Genomic DNA, 25,506 nt, shown 5'->3' on the forward strand with positions numbered 1-25,506 from the left:
TTCCACAAAGACCGTGGACCCCTTCATCATCAAAGTTATAGTCAAAAGTGTTGTCGAGCTATTAGGGATCATCACCAGATGAGCGATGCCTGCTGCCAGCTACCCTGCACGGTGCCGCTCATGCTACGTGAGTGGCTTCGAGACACTGCCGAGCTGTGCGCATCAGCGCATTCCACGCTGCTTACTGCATCTCCAGCCCTCCTTTCTGCTGCTGCTGCTGCTGCAGAGGAGGAGGAGGAAGAGACAATTCAATTGTAAACTAAAGTTAATAAATGTATAATTTAATCAAAATATCCACGGGTGTACTGCCAGTCTATAGTGTCCAACGGGCACAATATTTCGACGATCATACATGTCGCCATCATCAGGTGAACTGACAGACTGAGCTCCTGTGAATGTGCCAGCACGGAGATCCGTACACTATGGCTGCTCAGAGGGAACTGGGTTCGGTCGCGGCGGCGGCCGATTTAAATACCCTCCGCCCGCGGTGCGCTCTCTCCGCCGTCCGCGCCCCGCGCCACTGTCGCGCGTTGGAACAGATTGCGACGGCGTCTCAGATGACGTCGGAGTGATGGCTCTGTCCGCCATGGTCGTCACAACTATACGTTTGCTCAATTTACTCTTGATTAACCCAATTGCTGGTTCCCAAGCCTTGCTAAGATTATAGCCACAGTCACGGTTTATGAGGTCGTCATTGGTGCGAATTTCGATGGCCTCTCTAACAACGCTGTCCCAGTATCTCGACGTCTGTTCCAGAATCCTCGTGCATTCATACTCCATAGCATGATTTTCCGACAAACAATGTTCAGCGACGGCCGACTTGCTCGGATACATCAGTCGAGTGTGCCTCTGGTGTTCACGGCATCGATCCTCGACGGTACGCATCGTCTGACCAATATACGACTTGCCACACTGACATGGAATCTGGTACACGCCGGCCTCCCTCAAACCGAGGTCATCTTTGGCACTCCCCACCAGTGCACAAGTTTTATTCGGAGGACAAAACACAGTTCCGACCCGTGTGTCTTCAGAATGCGGGCGATTTTCCCCGAAAGTGCACCTGTGTATGGAATAAACGCAGTGCCTACCTCCTCCCTCGTGATTTCATCCATCTCCACAGATTGTGCTGTAGTGGTTGGGCGGAGAGTACGTTGAATCTGCCACTCTGAGTACCCATTTTTTCGAAATACAGTTCTCAGATGTTCCAATTCCTGGGGTAGACTCTCTGCATCAGAGATAGTGCGCGCCCTATGTACTAGAGTTTTAAGTATCCCATTCGCCTGTGAAGGGTGGTGGCAGCTGTCTGCGTGCAAATACAGATCAGTGTGCGTTGTCTTCCGAAACACACCATGACCTAGGGTGCCGTCAGCCCTTCTCTTGACCAAGACGTCAAGGAAAGGTAATTTACCCTCCGTTTCAGTCTCCATAGTGAATTTGATGTTGGGGTGTATGGAGTTTAGATGTGTAAGGAAGTCAAGGAGTTTATCCATACCATGTGGCCAGATGATGAACGTGTTGTCCATGTAACGGAAAAAGCAAGTAGGTTCCCATTCGGATGACGACAGGGCTTCCTCCTCAAAGTTCTACATGTACAAATTCGCTACCACCGGTGAGAGTGGGCTACCCAAGGCGACTCCCTCCGTTTGTTCATAGTATTCTCCATTAAAAAGAAAATACGTGGAAGTCAAGACATGCCTAAAAAGTTCAGTTGTCTTCTCGTAAAACTTCTGACTAATCAATTCTAGTGACTCTCGCAGGGGTACCCTCGTAAACAAGGAAACGACATCAAAACTCATCATTATATCTGACTCATCCAACCTGAAGCTATCAAGGCGTTTAACAAAATCCACGGAATTACGGATGTGATGAGGGCATTTACCCACATAAGGACTTAATATTCCCGTCAGGTATTTGGCCAACAAATATGTAGGTGCCCTGATGTTGCTGACAATGGGGCGTAATGGTACCCCCTCTTTGTGAACCCTCAGGAGTCCATATAGTCTAGGTGGTACCGGACCTTTGGGTAACAATTTCTTAGCGTCACCCTCCGGTAAATCTGCGTCCTTGAGAAGTGACCTCGTCTTGTTCTCCACCTTCTTTTTAGGGTCAACGCTGATCTTCCGGTAGCAATCGTCATTTAGCAGGCTCTGCATCTTATCAGTGTAGTCCTTATGGGAGACAACAACTGTAGCATTGCCTTTGTCAGCTGGTAAGACAACAATTTCAGAGCGCTCCCTCAGATCACGAATGGCTGCCCTCTCTTTACTGCTGATATTTGACTTCATCGGCTTGGATTTCATCAACGCACGACAAGTTTCACGACGTATTTCCTCAGCTGATTCTGGCGGAAGTCGAGCTGCAACCTGTTCAACAGCACTAACAATTTCTGCGACCAGAGTGAACTTGGGGGTGGGAGTGTACGGATCACTGTGCTGGCACGTTCACAGGAGCTCAGTCCGTCAGTTCACCTGATGATGGCGACATGTATTATTGCTGAAATATTGTGCGCGTTGGACACTATGGACCGGCAGTACGCCCGTGAATATTTTGATTATCAAATACGCCGGGAAAAAGTCAAGAATCACAATGTATAATTTGCTAATACTGTCTCAATAGCACCCCCAGCACCTGATAGGCCCTCAGCTCTCCATCCAGCACCTGTAAGGGTCACAGCCTCCTGACCCTTACAACTGTTCTTTCAATATGCGAAGAATGTAACTCAAAGGATAAATATTGTCGACTATATCCTAAGAAATTGCACTTACTGCTATATACTGCCATCCACTGTTGACGCGGACTAATAATGCCTCTTCATCAATAATGTAAGCTAGTGTGCCAACTGGACTTGCAGCAGACATCTAAAAATAAAATACCAACAGTAAGACAAACAGAATACACAACTTATCATGATATTATGCTTATGCAATGATAATTCCACTTAAAAATTGTTAAATTATTATATAAATTTTCTTGTATGAATGATTTTTCAGCTGTTTTAAAGATTTATTTTCAACTTGAGAAACATCAGCTTCACATGAATCAGTTCTGAATATTTCCTTAACACACTTGTGAAACACCTAGTACTTTCACTGCAAAGTTATTTAACATTTACAAAGTCAGCGAGAGAAACAATAATCTTTACAAAATTGTAGGAAAATAACCACAAGTGGTAAAAACAAAAGCACTAGCAGTTTGCTATTCCACTGGTGAAGATGGCTCTGCCATCTAGCACAAATATCCCAATGCTAATCAAGCTGATATCCCACTCAAGGGTCAATACAAATGAAGTGCTCTAATAAAAATTAAGTTGCCTGACCATTTTTAAATATTTTAATTTTTTATATGTCATTACCAGCTTTTAAAAAAATTTTACCTTTCACCTTTACTGAATGGTGGCCATTATTGTTGTAAGTGCATGACGATGTTTCAGTTTAGAGACATTAGCAAAAATATGAATATCTCTACACTGGGTTAAGTTACAACATTGCAATTGACATGGTTGTTTTTAGAAAAGTGTCCTCTACAACATTGTCTATTACACAAAATACCCTAAATTCAAAAATAACCAGTCAAAATGACCTCCAAAGTTTGGTATCCAAATTTTCAAAAATCCACTTTTTAGGCCCAAAAATACCAAGCAAGGAGTGATTTATGAGAGTCTATTTTTTTCCTATACTTAGATATCATACACTATTAGCCTCAATAGAGCAAGTACACTTCTTCTTTCTTGATCAGAAAATAGGTAATGCCTTTCATATTGTTGTTGTTGTTGTTGTTGTGGTCTTCAGTCTGGAGACTGGTTTGATGCAGCTCTCCATGCTACTCTATCCTGTGCAAGATTCTTCATCTCCCAGTACCTAGTGCAGCCTACATCCTTCTGAATCTGCTTAGTGTATTCATCTCTTGGTCTCCCTCTACGATTTTTACCCTCCACACTGCCCTCCAGTACTAAATTGGTGATCCCTCAGAACGAAAGCTTTTATTCTCTTCTTGTCTAAACTATTTATCGTCCATGTTTCACTTCCATACATGGCTACACTCCATACAAATACTTTCAGACACGACTTCCTGACACTTAAATCTATGCTCAATGTTAACAAGTTTCTCTTCTTCAGAAACGCTATCCTTGCCATTGCCAGTCTACATTTTATATCCTCTCTACTTCGACATCATCAGTTATTTTGCTCCCCAAACAGCAAAACTCCTTTACTACTTTAAGTGTCTCATTTCCTAATCTAATTTCCGCAGCATCACCTGACTTAATTCAACTACATTCCATTATTCTCATTTTGCTTTTGTTGATGCTCATCTTATATCCACCTTTCTAGACGCTGTCCATTCCGTTCAACTGCTGTTTCAAGTCCTTTGCTGTCTCTGCTTTCATATTATCCTTGCAAAAGACATACATGTCATGTACTGTTGGTTGGTCTTTGTAGGCTGGCTTTGCTTACTTCACATTTTGTTGTACCTCCTACTCCATCACATGCATTTTTACCATGGCAAGATGCCAAAAAGTGCCATTCAGCTGCCAACCCAAAGTCAACTTTGTGGTTGCACAGATTTGAAAAATTCTTTTTGTTCTTATACTGACTACCACTTCCACCTGAAAAGTATATCAGCTTCTTAACCTTGGGAAAATTATCTTTTATGTAATTTATTACATACTTTTGAAACACATGTACAGCCAAAGTGTTGTGCTCCAAGTAGTTGCTTAGAATGCAAATTGAAGAACTCCAAACTTCATCTTTCTCATTTTTAATGTTGAGAATAAAAGGATGCACTGTTGCCTGGTCATTGACCCAGTGGTATCCTTGTATTGCATCCTGAATCAGAAATGTAAAATTTTCTGCAAAATCAGCTAGCACTATGCATTCAGGCTCATGAAGTTGTGCTTTTATGTCCTTCAAAAACTTCCTTTGGGTTTTAGAAACATAGTGATGACTTTTGAGTTTTTGTAAGTTATCAATTAAAGGTTCCAAGTACTCTTCCTGAGTTTTAACCACTGTTATCATTTCTGCCCTGTCAGTTGTGACCCACTGTTTGAAGGTAATACTGTCTGGCATTTCCTCATCATATTTGTGAAACAATTCAATAACGGTTTCCTTACCAGGGCATTTATTACACAAACTCATCATGCAGTCATAACTGTTAGTGTTACAGATCATTAAACTTTGTAACTCGTTGTATTTAAGATCACTGAGTTTTGCACCTGCAATCATCAGTTTGACATTCTGGTGATACAGACAAACACATATGGAGTGTGTCCCTGAGAATCCAGCCAAAATACCCCACTTAGGGTGGAGATCACAAAATTTTGACCTTCCTATTTTGCATTCAGGATGAGAATTTTTGAAAGCTACATAAAGTTCATTTACATTTGACAGCACTAGTCGTTTCTGCTTTGTTACTTTAACTTCATTTATAACAACTCTTTTGCTGTCTTTGGAACCTGGGCACATTCTACTGTTTTCATCATCTTCAAAAAACTGCTGGATCTTTTTAATTGTTTCTTCACTTATACCTCCTCCTTTCTTCTTTCCTTAAGCTGCAAGAATGCCTTGCTCTTTCACAAATATTTGTGTTAGTTTAACCAAATGATGAGAAACGTTGAATTCATGAACTATTTTTTGTCTTGACCATGATTCAGGGAGCAAACTTGAAGTTTTAACTTTTTCCTCTTTAGATGTCACTGAACATTTAATTTTTAATGTCTCTATTAAGCTCAAATATTCAGTTGCGGATGACGCTGGTGGTAGGTTTTCTTCTTCTTTAGAAATAATGTTGGTATCTGTATTATTAAAGCATGATTCCAAGTCTTTTCTAATTTTGTCTGAAATTTGTTGTACCTTATTTTCAATAGCTGCTTGTCTTTTTCTGCTACTTAATTTTATTATTTTCTAAGCAGGAGGAACGTCTAACTTAGAACAAGCAAAATCCAATATGCTAACAGCTTCCTCATTAGGAATATAAATGTCATTAACAAGGTTACATGATTCTGCTTCTGGATTAACAACAAATATTTTTTAGTAACTATTTGGGCACAGGGAATTTCCAGGAATCACATTCTGTTTCACTTGGGAAGTTGTTTAACTCTCACATGACAAGGACAAATGTTCACATTTTATTTCCCTCAAACCTTTAGCAATAGGCTTTTTATGAACTTTGAGTGAATCACACCACTTTCTTCCAAAAATGCGGTTGTATTTCAGAATATATTTCTTCTCATGATACTCACACACTGATGTTACAGAAGAACTTACTCGAAATTTAAACAAAGTTTGTCTAACTTCATCAACGTCATTGACATTTTTTGAGTTTTCTGAAACTGAACCATAAACTGTTTTGTGACACACTTCACTTGCTATCTATCAAACAGAGCACTGTTCATCCATGCTATTGCATTCCAGTCAATCTCTCAAAATTAATTACAAATTACACACAGAACAAAGCACATAACACATTCTACACTCTCAATGAAGTATGTATATCCACTCTAACAGAGGTTTCAGAACAGACTGACTACAACAATGCCACACCCAGAAATAATGTGGTTCTACAATGCAACACACAGCAATAATATACTTCTTTACTGACAATAAACCTAAACATAAATGGGCATTTTTATTACCAAAGAACAAAGGCAATGCTCCTATTGTTTAAAATTGCATTATTAAATATAAATAAACTGAATGAACATTGGGTGATAGTGTTAACTAAATATATGTCACAAATTTTATTACAATAAAACATTTAAATAGGCAACAGCCATAAGATCAGTTGTAAAGTAATGTGAATTATCTCCTAATTTTCAAAAATTTGTATCTTTGTTCACAGTCAGATATCAATATTGAAATTTTTACAGTACACTGCTATCATACAGGTGTACAAACTGTGCTCAAATCATATTTTCATATTCAGTCCCACCTGAGATAACTAACCACAAACTATAGAAAAAATGATTCAATTTCAAAAATTCATAAAAAGGACACATTTGTAAATGTTCTTGCTCTATATGAGGATAGTAGTGTATGATATCTAACTATAGGAAAAAATACTGTCTCATAAATCACTTTTTTTTTGTTATTTTTCGGCCTAAAAGGATTTTTGAAAATTTGGATACCAAACTTTGAAGGTCATTTTGACTGATTATTTTTGAATTTAGGGTACTTTGTGTAATAGACAATGTTGTAGAGGACAGTTTTCTGAAAACAGTCATGTCAATTTCAATGTTGTGACTTAACCCACACAGAGATATTCAAATTTTCGCTAGTGTCTCCAGACTGAAAAATCGTCACACACCTGCAAATAAAAATGGCCACCATCCAGTAGAGGTGCAAGATAAATTGTTTTAAAAACTGTTTTGAACTTCTCAAATATAGGGCAATCACATATAAAAAAATTAAAATATTAAAAAATGGTCGAGCAACCATCACTGGACCAATTCATATGGATTGACCCTCAATTAATTGTGCAAACTCATCACTAGCTCTCCAAAACATACTCCTGTAGAGAAGTTCTACTGCCTGGTTGGAATCAATCAAGTGATAATTAGATGGGAGACGATTTCTTACAAAGAGAGCATGAAGTCCTCCATTTAGCCAAAGGCTGATATCATGAAACAGCTCTCTAAGATCAATGAGAAGTATGAAGACCAACCTCAGCCTAATGTGGATATTGTAGGGAAGCAGCCTACTCACGCCGTAGTAAATTCACATCAGTCTTTCCATTGTGTGCCAGCCAGTCCACTGTAACTAGCTCTGACGTCATAAATGTTGCGCAATACTTTAAAAATCAAGTGAATAACCTGAAACAGTTCTAGCATGTCAGGAGTAATACTAAATTAATATGTGGTGAATATCAGTTCGATAACTTGAACCATTTTCGAAATTTGGACGTTTTTCTGTAAAAATCATTGGCGCAACAGAAAAGAGCTAGAGACTTAAAAATTTATATTTAGATTCCTTTTCCATAATAATTTAATAGAAACAGTACTTTGGATCTTATAAATTAAGATTTTAGTTGAAATTCATAATTTTCTGGTTTTTGTCTTAAAAATTAAGGAAGCAAGATAGATTAAGTAGGCTAATAAATAAGGCTAGGATGTTTATATTTAAGTAGAATGGAGATCCGCTATAACCATAAAGATGTGAGAAGTTTCATTTGAATAACTATAAAACTATAGCGATAGCGTATCTCCAAAGGGCAAGTTCAGAGCTCGTCTACTGCGTGCAGTGTAATTAAATTAATTCTCTCGCACAAAATATTTAACTTAGCCACGTCAAACTTTTATTATGATTACTTACCTGTGTGTTGAATGCACAATTAAATTGAGAGTTTCATCGGCCATCAGCAAAAGAAGTAATGATTTATTCAATAACTTAAAGTGGTGCATTACTAGCCCAGCGGCTAGTCGGGAGAGCCGATTTGATCAGGCGTTCCCTTAGCCGTCCGCACCGCAGATTTATATATAAGAATGCTGCACGAGGGCAAGAAAGGTCCCAGTTCTCTCCAGACGCTGAATAGCAAACCATCTGTGTCGGGAGTTGCGTCGCGTCGGTATCATTGCTATAAACAGCCACGGATGCCGTATTAAGTTACTTGGCATACGCGTAATCATGAAATCATTTTCAAGTGAAGTGTTAATTCTGGGATGACTTTAATTATCTATCTTCAGTTTGCGTATGTCGTATTTTCACGTGCCGTCACGGGACAAACATTCTACCATTATTTAGCATGGCGTTTGATGAACCTAATCATCAAATTATAGCGAGCATTCACTTAAACATTTAATTTGGACAGTTATAGTTGCATCAGTGCATTAGGCTCTGAACTGCTCTGTTAGTCACATTGTGTGGATTCTTTTTTTTTTTCATCTGTGACTTTCAGAAAATAGAGAACGTTCCCCCCCCCACACGATCGTTTTTGATTATAAATCCCAGACAATCTCCTAATTCCGCAGATCTATAAGCTGTAGCTATAAGTGTATTTCTCAGATGAAGTGGGCACTAGGAATTCTAATTTCAGGCTTCACGTTTTGCTAATCACTTTCTGGTTGCCAATATTGTAGTTAGAGAGCCAGTGTTGAGAACGGCAAAAGACAGCATAAATAATAGGAACATTTAAATAACAATAATTCTACCCGCCGCCCCACATATGGTTAATCGGCCGGGAAATGAAATGTTTCTACATTCTACAAAATTTATAAACAACATTATTCCACCCGCCGCCCCACATATGGTGCATCGGCTGGGAAGTGTTTCTACATTCAAACATTTATACAACAGTAAATTTTCTACCAGCCGCCCCACAATATGTGGTCAACTTCACAAGGATATCACTAGAAGAAATGATCAGAAGAACTATCCACCTTTAATGTGACATCTTAAAGCAGAAGGTACCTTGTATCTCCGCCATGTTAAACAGATTATTTTCAAAGTACCTCAGGAAATATTAACAGCAGCACACTGAATTTTTTCCCCCATACATTTACACTCTCTGTTAATAATCTAACATTTTTAAAGACTAGTAAAGTGAATCAGTAAGTTTTAGAAATGTTTTAGTAATGACCTGTTTTCTCAGCATATTTTTAAAATTTAAGGGGTCACTGGTCCTTTATAATATAGCTAGGAAGCTAAAAAAATGTCACTTCATTCACATGTGACAAGACAACTGTGTGTTAGAGTTTCATTGCTCTGGGATAAATGGTTTCACAGAAAAGGTACATTAGTATACAATAAAAAAACAGAAGTTTCAGGAAACTGAGTTTAAATTTTTATTGCAATTACCAAGTCTTAATATATTCCTGCAATACACTTGTCATTTAAATTCAGAGATCCTTTCATTGCAACTATTATAGCCTACTCTGCCACTGATTTGCAAGGAACATCAAGTAAAAAATTGTATTTCTGAATTTTTGTAAGTGAGTTAGGGAAGTTCATAATGACAGATAAGCTTTTCACTGCTGTTAACCCCTCTGCAATAGTACACATTTCATGCGCAGATCGAATATTGTTTTCTTTACATTCACTGTTTTCTTTCTTCCAGGTTGCCCAGACCCATTTTTGAAAATTTTGGGAGGTCAGTCTTAGCATTTCTTTGTTAAGAAACAAAAAAACACGCATTTTGTATTATTACTACAGGAAATAATGGAACACAAAACAAGAAACAGTGTAGCTAACAACTGTAATCTCAAATGAATAAAAAAAAATGTAGAACTTACGGAGCAACAAGTTTGTGTGTCTAACTTTGCAAACTGCCATTTAAATTGAAGTCTGAGACCTTAAAATAAGAAATTTGTCCGAAATACTGATATATGTGCACAAAGCGAACTTCAAAGCATCATAATCACCAATAAAAAGAAATTTAATATTTTCATTATTTTTGAGGTACCTTCTACCCTCAACAGCATTCAGGCACAAACACTGACACACAAAGCAAATCTTCTAAAATGGGGGTACACAGTATATCTAACGTCTGCAATTATGAAGAGGTCAGTACAATTCAACACATGTATTCTTGCCCCGATTACTCCACCCATTGTAACATTTAGGACTTCTCTTAAGGCCAGGTTCTCATTCAAAATGGTCAAAAACTTGCTTTTCTTTTTATTGCATTTTTTTGCAAGGCATATATGACTGCAAAGTTGGAATAAAAAGGTTTTTTAATTCGTGGGTTATGAAAGTTTCTACAGCCCATTGTTCAAAGCAGTGTCACAGCTGCCTTGGAACACTCTCACCCGAAGATGCCCAGCTCTGGTAGAAAACTTGTCATACTGTGATGCACGTTCACAAAATGATTTATATTGCAGTAGGCATGCAAGCATATTTTCCCAAAAAGCTGACAAATAATATGTGCAGGCTGCTTAACACAACTCAGCCAGATCGGATTTTCTTGGCAAGAAGAAAGGGAATTGCTATCCACGAACAATTCGAGATAGAAGGAGGGTGCATATGCAGCCCTGGAATTGCAGACTAGACGCAAGTAATGAAAACACTTTTTTTGTTCAAATTTTGGTCCAAATTGGTCAGAATATAATTTTTGGTCCACCACATTAGATTAGTCATTTTGAATTTTGAAAATCTATCTTCAGATTTGTGTTCAGCAACGTCAAAAATATATAATAACATGTACTTTTTTATGCAAATTGAACTAATAATACATATACAAGTTTTCCATAACCTTTAAACAGGTTTTTCTTGAGTAACAGTTTTTCCAAACTGCACAGAGTATAAAATAAAAACAGTTCCTCCTATTAAATTCTGCCTTTGACCCCATTTTCTTGGGAGCTTATACCTATAATACATGAGATTTGTTAATGTTAACTATTTTACGTAAAGCTGTAAGTAGTTAAACACTCCCAAAAAATCAAACTCAAAATTTGAGTTAGCACCATATCATTAAATTTAAGGTCATTTCATTGTAGATAGGTATAAGTTCCTGTAAATTTAATGCAGTGTCAACAGATGTTATCCATTCTTAATTTGAGATAACTCCTGAGAGTCTATACTGCATGCAGTCTGTATACTTCATACTCCAGGCCTCTGATCAAATCATAATTACAGGCAGCATTTTTTTTAAAATTGAAAATCTAAAACAAAGTTCAAAGTATGATCAATCATAATCCCCAAACAGATCCTTTGTATGTCTTTTCATTGTCTCAAATAGAATTTCCAAATTTTGCCTATTTTTTGCTCATTTGAATGAGAACTTGGCCTTAATGCAATTGAGGGCACCCACTTACGGACTCAACTGGTCTACCTATTTTTTGCTCATTTGAATGAGAACTTGGCCTTAATGCAATTGAGAGCACCCACTTACGGGCTCAAATGGTCTACTTCATACAATATCTGACATAATATCAGAACATAACATGTAATATGTAAGTTGTGTTACAAGTGGGAACAGTTCTATTCCTGTATCCTGAAATCCTTTAAATTTCTAATTCGATGCTTATGGCATGGTAAAAATACAAGGCAAGTGTAAGGGCCTGCGTTGATCAAGGTCACTGGCCTCTTGGCCTCCCTCACAATCAGGCAAGCATTGCCTACTCAGGGGGAAAGGACAAGCTGCCGACTGGGTGGGGGTAAGGAAGAGGCTTGGTTGGGGAGAGGGAGGGATAGTATATTGGGGGTGGTACACAGTGAAGTGCAGCAGGTTATGGCAGGGGGAGAGGTGGGGAGCAGGAAGGAGGGGGGAAGGAAGTAGTGGAAAAGGAGACAAATAAAAGGACTGGATGTGGTGGTGGAATGATGCCTGTGTAGTGCTGTAATGGGAACAGGGATGGGGCTGGATGGGTGAAGACAGTGACTAACGAAGGTTGAGGCCAGGAGGGCGATGGGAATGTGGGATGTATTGCAGGGAAAGTTCCGACCTGCGCAATTCAGAAAAGCTGGTGTTGGTGGGAATCATCCATATGGCACAAGCTGTGAAGCAGTCATTAAGATGAGGGATATCATGTTTGACAGCGTGTTCAGCAACAGGGTGGTCCACTTGTTTCTTGGCCACAGTGTGTCGGTGGCCATTCATGTGGACAGACAGCTTGTTGGTTGTCATGCCTACATAGAATGCAGCACAGTGGTTGCAGCTTAGCTTGTAGACCAAATGACTGGTTTCACAAGTAGCTCTGCCTTTGATGGGATAGGTGGTGTTAGTGACCAGACTGGAGTAGGTGGTGGCGGGAGGATGTATGGGACAGGTCTTGCATCTTGGTCTATAACAGAAGTATGAGCCATGAGGTAAGGGACTGGGAGCAGGGGTTGTATAAGGATGGACAAGTATATTGTGTAGGTTTGGTGGACGGTGGGGAGGGAGGGGCGGGAAGGATAGTGGGCATGACATTTCTCATTTCAGGGCACGACTAGAGGTAATTGAATCTCTGGCAGAGAATGTAATTCAGATGCTCCGGTCCTGGGTGGTACTGAGCTATGAAGGGAATGCTTCTGTGTGGCCGGATTGTGGGACTTTGAGAGGTGGTGGGAGACTCGAAAGATAAGGCACGGGAGATTTGTTTTCTACACAGTTGGGAGGGTAATTACGATCAGTGAAGGCTTCAGTGAGACCCTCGGTATATTTTGAGAGGAACTGCTCATCACTGCAGATGCGATGACCACGAGTGGCTAGGCTGTAACGAAGGGACTTCTTGGTATGGAACAGGTGGCAGCTGTCAAAGTGGAAGTGTTGCTGGTGGTTAGTAGGTTTGATTTAGACGGAGGTACTGATGTAGCCATCATTGAGGTGGAGGTCAACATTTAGGAAGGTGGCTTGCTGGGTTTAGTAGTATCAGGTGAAGCAAATGGGTGAGAAGGTTGTTGAGGTTCTGGAGGAATGTGGATCGGTGTCCTCACCTTCGGTCCAGATAGCAAAGATGTCATCACTGAATCTCCCCCTCCCTGCCACCGCCTCTTCCTCAGCTCCATCCAGTCGCCACTCCCATCGTGCACTGGTGCTGCTGCTCACAGTGTGGTTTCAGTTGCTTGAGACTGCAGTTGTGTGTGTGAGTGAGTTGCATTTGTGTGTGTGTGTGTGTGTGTGTGTGTGTGTGTGTGTGTGTGTGTGTGTCTATTGTTGACGAAGGACTTAATGGCCAAAAGCTTTATTTGTGACAGTCTCTTTGTTGTGCCTATCTGCGACTCATCATGTCCACTACATGGTGAGTAGCAACTTTCCTTCTCTGGTATTGTTACATTCCATCTTGGATTTTCCATTGTTTGATTTTTGGCTGATGATTTTTCTTTGATCCTGACCCAGTGCTGTTTTCCTTTGTTACTATTTTCTTTTGCATCACTATACTCAATGTCTCTTCTTTCCTGTGTTTCACTTGTCGCCCTACAAACTGCACTGTGTGCTCTACTTACAAGCCACATTGTATCAACTGTCTTGGCAACGCACGACAGGTGCCTACAAGACCATGCTGATTGTTGGTGCAGCATCTTATTTCCCACATTACTCCCGCCAATATAATTTATCCTGTACTTTCAAATTGATCGCTCTCCCTGCATCATTTCCCATATTTTTGCATGTTAACTCCCGCACCAATCTTATATCTCATCCTACAAACCCCTCTCCACCACCCACACTTTCTCCATTCTATCCCATTTCACATCCACTAATTCCACCATCCAGTCATATCTGCCGTCCCTCTTCTCCACATTTATCCATCCTCAGACCTGCTACCCACAGTAATATATATATACACTCCTGGAAATGGAAAAAAGAACACATTGACACCGGTGTGTCAGACCCACCATACTTGCTCCGGACACTGCGAGAGGGCTGTACAAGCAATGATCACACGCACGGCACAGCGGACACACCAGGAACCGCGGTGTTGGCCGTCGAATGGCGCTAGCTGCGCAGCATTTGTGCACCGCCGCCGTCAGTGTCAGCCAGTTTGCCGTGGCATACGGAGCTCCATCGCAGTCTTTAACACTGGTAGCATGCCGCGACAGCGTGGACGTGAACCGTATGTGCAGTTGACGGACTTTGAGCGAGGGCGTATAGAGGGCATGCGGGAGGCCGAATTGCTCAACACGTGGGGCGTGAGGTCTCCGCAGTACATCGATGTTGTCGCCAGTGGTCGGCGGAAGGTGCATGTGCCCGTCGACCTGGGACCGGACCGCAGCGACGCACGGATGCACGCCAAGACCGTAGGATCCTATGCAGTGCCGTAGGGGACCGCACCGCCACTTCCCAGCAAATTAGGGACACTGTTGCTCCTGGGGTATCGGCGAGGACCATTCGCAACTGTCTCCATGAAGCTGGGCTACGGTCCCGCACACCGTTAGGCCGTCTTCCGCTCACGCCCCAACATCGTGCAGCCCGCCTCCAGTGGTGTCGCGACAGGCGTGAATGGAGGGACGAATGGAGACGTGTCGTCTTCAGCAATGAGAGTCTCTTCCGCCTTGGTGCCAATGATGGTCGTATGCGTGTTTGGCGCCGTGCAGGTGAGCGCCACAATCAGGACTGCATACGACCGAGGCACACAGGGCCAACACCCGGCATCATGGTGTGGGGAGCGATCTTCTACAATGGCCGTACACCACTGGTGATCGTCGAGGGGACACTGAATAGTGCACGGTACATCCAAACCGTCATCGAACCCATCGTTCTACCATTCCTAGACCGGCAAGGGAACTTGCTGTTCCAACAGGACAATGCACGTCCGCATGTATCCCGTGCCACCCAACGTGCTCTAGAAGGTGTAAGTCAACTACCCTGGCCAGCAAGATCTCCGGATCTGTCCCCCATTGAGCATGTTTGGGACTGGATGAAGCGTCGTCTCACGCGGTCTGCACGTCCAGCACGAACGCTGGTCCAACTGAGGCGCCAGGTGGAAATGGCATGGCAAGCCGTTCCACAGGACTACATCCAGCATCTCTACGATCGTCTCCATGGGAGAATAGCAGCCTGCATTGCTGCGAAAGGTGGATATACACTGTACTAGTGCCGACATTGTGCATGCTCTGTTGCCTGTGTCTATGTGCCTGTGGTTCTGTCAGTGTGATCATGTGATGTATCTGACCCCAGGAATGTGTCAATAAAGTTTCCCCTTCCTGGGACAATGAATTCACGGTGTTCTTATTTCAATTTCCAGGAGTGTATATATTTATATTGTTGACTCCATTAGATTTCATCTTGTTTCCCCGTTCTGCATCCATTTCATCCTTTTTGTGAATTTTCACACACATTTGGGTATATTTTTGCGAAATTATTCCTGCATTGTTGCTTGACTCATGGAATCTCCACCCCCCCCCCCCCCCCCCCGCCACCGCCCTAATGGCCTTGCCGTCAAATTACCCATCTCTGGCTGCCACGCTTCCTTCCACAATGATCTCCACCTGTTCAGATTCTGCCAATCCTTAGCCCTCCCCAACATAGTCATGCAAAACCATATCAGCCAAGTCCAAACCTCTTTTCAGTACCTTCTCTCCATCCACAAAATTCTCCTATCCACAAAATCTCCTGCAATCCAATCTCAAATTCCTGGAACCCATAACACACATTGAAACTCTTGCCCTGCAGGAACTTGAGAAACATACACAATGCCACCTCAAGAAGCTCTCCATCCTGCTCACTTCCTACTCCCACCTTGGAGTACTACTGTCCACCACCTCTACAACAACCTGCAAACCTCCCCCAAGTCCCCTCATAGCTGACGAACCCTGTCTCGCAGACCTACTACAGTTACCCCACCCTCCAAAACTCCCTCCCACCACCACACAGAATCCAGAATCTATACAGACCCGCAACACAGTCATGAACCTTTCCTCCAGAAGACTTAGCCCCACAGAAATATCAGTCCTTTCCAAAGGCCTCACCTTTTGCCCCACTCCCAAATTCACTCATGCAGGACTTGTTAAAGACCTACTCTCCTTCTCCCGGTCCCCACAGTGGAAACACTTTTTCAGCACCAACCCTACCAATCAGAATCAACCAAAGACCAATACTGAACCTTGCCATCCAACCGTGATGCATCCCCACTGCCCCCAAATCACCCCGTTAACTTTCCGGAATTTCTTTACCTCGAACCTTGCCTCACCATCATTCCCCATATCCCTCAACATGCAAATGAAACTCATATCTGCAGAAAGAACTGCAGTCCAAGATTTAAAAACTGATCCTGACATAATCCTACCTGCAAACAAAGGCTCCATCACTATTGTTTTGAACCGCAAGGATTACTTGGCGAAAACACTCCGCCAGCTGTCAGATAAAAAAAAACTCTGCCACAGTGACCCCATTCCAGTATTTCAGCAGGATCTCCAGTCACTACACAAGTCCTTAGGCCCATCCCAGAACCTCTCCCCGGAGTCCACTCTCTACTCACCCCTACCACTACCCACAATCCTACCTTCTACATGCTTCCTTAAAGTCCATAAACCTATCCACCCAGGACGCCCCATTGTGGCTGGTTACTGTGCCCCTACTGAGAGAATCTCTGCTCTTGTTGACCAACACCTTCAACCTATTACCTGGAAACTACCCTCCTGTGTAAAAGATACCAACCATGTCCTCCACTGACTCTCCACAGTTCCTGTCCCTTTACCACATGGTGCCCTGCTCGTCACTATTGATGCCTCCTCCCTGTACACTAACATTTCTAATGTCCATGGCCTTACTGCTATAGAACATTTTCTTTCCCAATGCCCGACGGATTCCAAAGCAACAACCTCCTTCCTAGTCGCCATGACCAACTATGTCCGCACCCACAATTACTTCTCCTTGGAAGACATTACCTACAAACCAATCCAGGGTACAGCTATGGGCACCTGCATGGCACCATCCTGTGGCAACCTATTCCTGGCCCATCTAGAGGAATCCTTCCTAAAATCCCGGAGCCCTAAACCCCTCACCTGGTTCAGATTCACTGATGACATCTTTGTGATCTGGACTGAAGGTGAGGACACCCTATCCACAATCCTCCAGAACCTCAACAACTTCTCCCCCATTTGTTGCAATACATCCTATGTTCCCACTCCTGGCCTCAACATTTGTTAGTCACTGTCCTCACCCATCCAGCTCTTTCCCTGTTCCCATTCCAGCGCTACACAGCCATCTTTCCATCACCGCACCAAGTCCTTATATTTCTCTCCTATTACACTACTGCCCCCGCCCTATCTCCCCAATTCTCCCCTGCCCTCTGTCTAACCTGCAGCATTCCACTGTCCGACACCACCACCATACTATCCTTCCCCTTCCCCACCCCAGCCTCCTCCTTACTCCCACCCAGTTGGCACTCCCATCATGCACTGGTGCTGCTGCTTGCATTGTGGTTTCAGTTGCCTGAGACTGCAGTTGTGTTTGTGTGAGGGTGCGCATATGTGGCTACTGTTGACAATAGCTTTAATTGTGCGAGTCTCTTTGTTGTGCCTATCTGCGACTCAGTATCTCCGCTATATGGTGAGTAGCAACTTTCCTTCTCATAATATTGTTAATAAATACTTGCAACAGACATAAAACATTGACACAGTATCTCCAAAAGAGATGCTCTACCGACATGTTTAATACACAATTAGAATTGGTTCAGCAGCTACTTCTAAGTGCATACATACATGTCCCCCAAGGGAGCAAAAAAAGCAGCCTGTGGAATAAAGTCTCTAACCCCAGAATAAATAACACAGCATTTGTAATTCTGCCACAGATATTTGATACATTTTATTTCAAAATGACCAGAAGGCAATATTGGTAATAAAATCTTTCAAGATTGTAACTGTAATATACAGACTAGCTCAAGTACAATTTAAGGTTATTTTCCTACTGCAGCTCCCAATAAGGATGTACATTCAGTGATAGAAAATTATTTATCTGATAATGGTGGCCAAATGCAGATATGCTAACAATTTATGTTATACAGAGTAAAAGCAGAAATGCTCATCTCAATGGGTCCCAGGTCCCAATGGAACTCCTGCCTCGTTTTAGACAGAATTTTTCAGTTCCATTACATCTTCTGTTATTCAAGTATACAATAGCTCACTTGAAAAAATAACTGTGTCCCAGGGTTGGAGAAAAGCATACATCAGTCTCATCTTCAAGAAAGAAACAGAAGTGACCTACACAGACTGAAACACAGGTAAAGTGATGGTAGATTGTGAGTCACTGGTTTGGAAAAAAGGAAAATCACAGTCAAACATCAAAGGTGGAGTAGCCCCATTCACTATGATATTATTACTAACATAAATACTCTTTTTCTGTTCTCGTCTCTTTTCGATATGCAGTACACAATACATATACTATGTACATATGAAAGTTCCAAATTCTTTTTCAAGCTGTAATTTTCCAAGCCTTATTATTCAGTGTATAGTTTGTAGGCATTAAATATTTCACTTAAGCAAATATTCAAATTTAAGATTAATGTAAAGTATGTGCCCTTAAAAATTAACCCCCCCACCAGTAACAACAATATGGAAGCAGTAGGCTGCTACTCACCACAAAGAGGAGCAACAGAGCTGAAGACTGGTACACTGAAAAAGAATGCTGGTAGTATTTCAGCTTTTGGACAAAGTCATCCTTCAGAAGTAGAAAACATTCACAAACACAACAACTCTCTCTCTCTCTCTCTCTCTCTCTCTCTCTCTCTCACACACACACACACACACACACACACACACACACACACGCACACACAAATGGCCACTGTCTCTGAGCACCAATGTGTGAATGTGCTTGTGTTATCTACTTCTCAAGGGGATGACTTTGACCAAAATATTTCTAGCATTATTTTTCACTGTATCTATTTGTGACACTTATGCCTTCTCTTTGTGGTGAATAACACTCTTAGTGGTGAGTAGCAATCTATCCTTTCCATATTGTTGGTTTTGCACCCTGGGCTTGCCATTTTGCATTCAACTCCACTAATAACTGTTTTTGTTATGAGTGACATACTTTATTTTACAGTCATATTGCCTTCTTTCTAAAGATCATCTTATCTTTTATGAAAGCTGTGTAATTGTAGAAATATATTTATTCAAGACTGTTGCTATTGTAAGAAGTCTAGAACATTCTAATGTTAAAATGTAAGCCTTTAAAAAACTGGTGTTAATCTCTTGTGGCTCTAAATTTTCTAATCAAAATATCCACGGGTGTACTGCCGGTCTACAGTGTCCAACGGGCACAATATTTCGGAGATCATACATGTCGCCATCATCAGGTGAACTGACGGACTGAGCTCCTGTGAACGTGCCGGTACGGAGATCCGTACGCTATGGCTGCTCAGGGGGAACTGGGTTTGGACGTGGCGGTGGCCGATTTAAATACCCTCCGCCCGTGGCGCACTCCCTCCGCCATCCACGCCACGGTCACGCGGTGGAACAGATTGCGACGGCGTCTGAGATGACGTTGGTGTAATGGCTCTGTCCGCCGTGGTCGTCACAACTACACGTTCGCTCGATTTACTCTTGATTAACCCAATCGCTGGTTCCCAAGCCTTGCTATAGCCACAGTCACGGTTTATGAGGTCGTCACCTGATGATGGCGACATGTATGATCACCGAAATATTGTGCCCGTTGTACACTGTAGACCGGCAGTAGAACCATGGATATTTTAATTATCAAATATGCTGGGAGAAACTCAAGAATCACATCTAAATTTTCCGAAAATGTATACCTGACAACAGGTGTATCCCTCTCCTCTCACCCTGTCTGGGGGGTCTGCCCTTCAATTTAACTTTCTGCAACCTGCATCGCTCTTTTCCCAGAGAAAGGAGCTGAAGGTTCTGAAAGCTAGGACATAGAGGGAAACATTCTACGTATGAAAAATATTCAACATCTTTGCCTCTGTACTTCCGCCTCGACTGACATCTCTGCCCAACCTCTTTGGATTTACATATGTCTGCCTGTGTCTGTATATGTACGGATAGATGTGTGTATGTGTGTGTGCGCGAGTGTATACCTGTCCTTTTGCTCCCTAAGGTAAGTTTTTCTGCTCCTGGGATGGGAATGACTCCTTACCCTCTCCCTTAAAACCCACATCCTTTCGTCTTTCCCTCTCCTTCCCTCTTTCCTCATGCAGCAACCAGGGGTTACGAAAGCTTGAATATTTGTGTAAGGAGTCATCCCAATCCCGGGAGCGGAAAGACTTACCTTAGGGGGAAAAAAGGACAGGTATACACTCGCACACAGACACATATCCATCCGCACATATACAGGCACAAGCAGACATATGTAAAGGCAAAGAGTTTGGGCAGAGATGTCAGTCGAGGCGGAAGTACAGAGGCAAAGATGTTGATGAATGACAGTTGAGGTATGAGTGGCGGCAACTTGAAATTAGCGGAGGTTGAGGCCTGGTGGGTAACGGGAAGAGAGGATATATTGAAGAGCAAGTTCCCATCTCTGGAGTTCTGATAGGTTGGTGTTAGTGGGAAGTATCCAGATAACCTGGACGGTGTAACACTGTGCCAAGATGTGCTGGCCGTGCACCAAGGCATGTTTAGCCACAGGGTGATCCTCATTACCAACAAACACTGTCTGCCTGTGTCCATTCATGCGAATGGACAGTTTGTTGCTGGTCATTCCCACATAGAAAGCTTCACAGTGTAGGCAGTTCAGTTGGTAAATCACGTGGGTGCTTTCACACGTGGCTCTGCCTTTGATCGTGTACAACTTCCTGGTTACAGGACTGGAGTAGGTGGTGGTGGGAGGGTGCATGGGACAGGTTTTACACCGGGGGCGGTTACAGGGGTAGGAGCCAGAGGGTAGGGAAGGTGGTTTGGGTATTTCATAGGGATGAACCAAGAGGTTACGAAGGTTAGGTGGACGGCAGAAAGACATTCTTGGTGGAGTGGGGAGGATTTCATGAAGGATGGATCTCATTTCAGGGCAGTATTTGAGGAAGTCGTATCTCTGCTGGAGAGCCACATTCAGAGTCTGATCCAGTCCCGGAAAGTATCCTGTCACAAGTGGGGCACTTTTGGGGTTCTTCTGTGGGAGGTTCTGGGTTTGAGGGGATGAGGAAGTGGCTCTGGTTATCTGCTTCTGTATCAGGTTGGGAGGGTAGTTGCGGGATGCGAAAGCTGTTTTCAGGTTGTTGGTGTAATGGTTCAGAGATTCAGGACTGGAGCAGATTCGTTTGCCATGAAGACCTAGGCTGTAGGGAAGGGACCGTTTGATATGGAATGGATGGCAGCTGTCATAATGGAGGTACAGAGGGAAACATTCCACGTGGGAAAAATATATCCAAAAACACAGATGATGCGACTCACTGAACGAAAGCGCCGGCAGGCCGACAGACACACAAACAAACACAAACATACACACGAAATTCAAGCTTTCGCAACAAACTGTTGCCTCATCAGGAAAGAGGGAAGGAGAGGGAAAGACCTTTTTAAGCCTGAGAAAATAAAATATAGGACTGTAATCTGGCTAGGACGAAGGCATGTTTGCGGAGGGAATGTAAATAAAACTTAATGGGGTCGTTGTGGGGATGTTGTGAGGGTGACATGGTATTAGAAGGTGGAAAGTGTAACATGAGGCTGAAATGAAAATGAAAATAAAAATATATGGCGAGAGATAAGGTGAACTAGAAAGCAACTGGAGATCTGGTGTGAAAAAAGGCGAAAAGGTGTTGGTTATGGCTGGGCTATGTTGATCCTGTGGTGAACTAGGGTTGGTAGACAACGATGTGCACAAAGGTTATGTGGTTGTGTTGCCGTCAAAACACGTTAAAGGGTGGAGCAATTCGGGAATAATTTGAAAAATCTGTGTGTAAATGTATTAAAAGGAGTGGTTTTGTGGTGGCAGATTGTGAAAATGAGGCTAACAATTGTCTGACGAAGAAATAATGACGTTAAAACCTGTGGGAAGCGGCTAAAAAAGATCAGTGATGTGGGAAAAACGGAAATGGAAAAAAAGCGAAAGTTATTGGAACTAGCAGAAATGGCTGTTTAATAGCTGAAAGGAATGGTTTGTGAACTGGAAACGGTGGATTTTGTAGCAGCAGTATTGTTGAAAGTGGAAAAAATTTTTTGGTTATGGTTTGGAAGTGGGTTACGTATTATTGAGTATATATAGGAAGGATAAAATTGTATGGTAGATTCGGTAAAGAGGAGAAGGTGAATACAAAGTGAAACTACTTGCAAAAACAGAAAGAGAAAATAAGATGACAGGAAAGATTTCGAGATGCAACAGTGACAATAACAAACGTAATTGTTGGGTTCAAATTAATGATATGAATATAACAGAGGGAAACATTCCACGTGGGAAAAATATATCCAAAAACACAGATGATGCGACTCACCGAACGAAAGCGCCGGCAGGCCGACAGACACACAAACATACACACGAAATTCAAGCTTTCGCAACAAACTGTTGCCTCATCCTGATGTGTCTGTCGGCCTGCCGGCGCTTTCGTTCAGTGAGTCGCATCATCTGTGTTTTTGGAGATTATATATATATACACACACACACACACACACACACTAATGAATGTGACTCAGTCTACATGGGATCTCCCTGTACATTTCCAACGATGTCAATACACCACTTTCACCTTCCTGACAACTTCACTATTGCTTTATTGAACCATTGCTTGGGGGCACAACGTAACCACTCGTGGACAGTTGCCTGCAATACTTGACCATTGCTCAACCTTTTACCTTGCAGTGCATCGTTTGTGTTATCGAATAAAGCATAATCAGATGAAACAGATCAGGCAAATACGGTGGGTGTGCGCAAAGACGGTGGATGTGGCACAACAATTTGTTCATCAATACACTGCTGATGATAATGAGCTGTCCCAGAAACAGGAGCTTCTTGACCACACACCATGGTTAAATATTTCTGAATCTGTTGTTTTGACGGCTTTCTTCCCTGGAAACCATGTTCTCCAACTCTGTCCATGATAGTTCCCTTCCATCATGCATATAGCTTTCTCTGCTTAACAATAAACAAACACTGTCCTTTCAATGCACACACTTTTCACAACTGCCATCTATTGTCTGTGTGGTGTACCACAATCAGTTCTTTGTCCTACGAGAGGATGTGCCCATAGTTTGAGAGGTATCTGTTAAACAACACAATTGTAAATCTTTTCTGTATGCCCTTATACTTTTATACAGGTGTCTATCAGCAGTACTGAAATTTAGTCTCCTGGTCAGCAACTCTGTCTCATAATTTTATAGTTTTCTTGAGTGAATTTTCCTTATGGTACAATGACTACTATTATTATAGTTGTTAACCAAAACAACTTCACTGCCTAATGTGTATGAGTATTATTTAAGTTTCCTGCATTTTACATTACCATAGAAAATGTAATAACTCTATATTTTGACATTCTGTGAAAACTGTCCAACATTTATTTTTAAACAGCAGCTTTGGATATTGAGTCGCTAAGAAACTATAATTATGTAAATTCAAATGTTACTAAGTACTGGACTAGGTAGCGCTTCAGTAAAGTGGAATGATGTTATTACATATAGTCACTTCTATACCTTTTCAAGTGAACCTTTACTGAGTATGAACCATGTAGTAGTGATACTTCTTTGCATACTTTACACAGCTCAAAGTCAATGAAGCATACCCGTCTAGCTTATTGTATGTATGAAGTTTTATATCGAAAAGGTGATCACCACCAATTTGGGAAGATGGTAATAACTAGGGATAAATTTGAAACACTTCAACAGTGGTGCATAAAGTTCTGTAAAGTTTGATCAATGCACTTAGCAATAATTACACGGACACTGAAAGAAGAATAACACTACTGAGGCAACCACTGCACAGGTAAGTAAACTTTCAGTATGTACAGCAAGTGGTAGACTGTGGTCCACTGTGTGAAGCGCCATTTCTCTGAGAAATATGTGGAATGACATGTGAATAGTAACTAACAACTGCAAGGAATTACTGAAGAATGGATGCAGAAGAGATTATCTGTATAAAAATTTTGTGTGAGCATTTAATTATTAATGCATATAAATTGATTAATTTTGTGCCAAGTGAAAGGATTAATATTCAAATAGCTGTTGTCAGTATGTTTCTGTATGTTCAGATATTTAAGAGATTAACTAAGAAGGCAGACAGTCCATTTCAAAAGCTATGTCTGTCTCAGACACAGCAGAACATACCCAAAATGACAGTTGTACAGAATAATCTCCTGGCAGACTTCCTTTAAACAGAAGCAGCGTGAGGTTCCCCCACAAATACACCTCTGTGGCTGTTCAAGTTATTTTTTTGTGTATACCTCTATACAAAGAAATGAGAGTGCTATCTTCTTTTATTTGATAGTGATTGAGACTGGGTGGATGGGAGGACAGCTTACATCAGTCCTCTAGGACTGGAGAAAGAACACCACAAATCTGATTAGATTCTCTCCAATTTGCACATTTTGTTTCCAGCTCATCTTATCTCATTCTGAGGCCACGAAGATTCTGCGGATATGATTTCACGTTATCACCAGTCCGTGGGCATTCTGAAATGGGTGAAGTGTGTAGAAACAGTCACACTAATTAATTTGGAACAGTTTTCAATTCACGATATTTGTGCTTCGCTGGGCATCACTCCAGAGTGTACACATCAGATCTGGTCACAACCTTCAAAGCTGTACCACTGGACTCTTCATCAGGTAGTGAGATCGTTTTGTACTTGTTCCCTTTCCATCATATCTGTGTGTGCAAGCTTTAGGCAAAAATAATTCCCTTACCCCTTCTGCTAGTCAATGCTGTTTGTGACATTCGATTCAATTGCTCCGCTCTTAATCAGCTTCCAGTACATATGTCTACTGTACAATGTTTAACTGTCACATAGTCTTCTTAATGGTGCAATGGTGAAAACAACTTGAAATGTGATAATCTGAGAAGTTGTTAAATATTTTATGGAAAGCAGGATACTCTCAACAAAGTATCAGTATACTGAACAATTATTTTCTGCAGTAAAGAGTTTGAGAATGCAAGTAAACATCTGGTAAAATTTGATAAAATAATATTTCACTGCATAAACATCTAAAAATGAATTCATAAAAAAAAACTCTTTAGCAAAACGTGTCTTCACTGTGACTCCTGTCTGTGCTGTTACACGTATCTA

The 25,506-nt window shown here is 41.7% G+C and overlaps 1 protein-coding gene across 1 annotated transcript in view; it reads right to left on the reverse strand.

Annotated features, from left to right (window-relative positions):
• LOC126251896 (collagen alpha-1(I) chain-like) overlaps positions 1-25,506 on the reverse strand; it is a 1,054,386-nt gene that overhangs the window by 48,982 nt on the left and 979,898 nt on the right. Inside the window, exon 22 of the mRNA XM_049952611.1 lies at positions 2,766-2,858. Coding sequence (XP_049808568.1) covers positions 2,766-2,858 — 93 coding nt within the window. The remainder of the gene's footprint in view (positions 1-2,765; positions 2,859-25,506) is intronic.

Source organism: Schistocerca nitens, chromosome 4 (genome assembly GCF_023898315.1).
Source record: "Schistocerca nitens isolate TAMUIC-IGC-003100 chromosome 4, iqSchNite1.1, whole genome shotgun sequence".
Lineage (NCBI taxonomy): Eukaryota > Metazoa > Arthropoda > Insecta > Orthoptera > Acrididae > Schistocerca > Schistocerca nitens.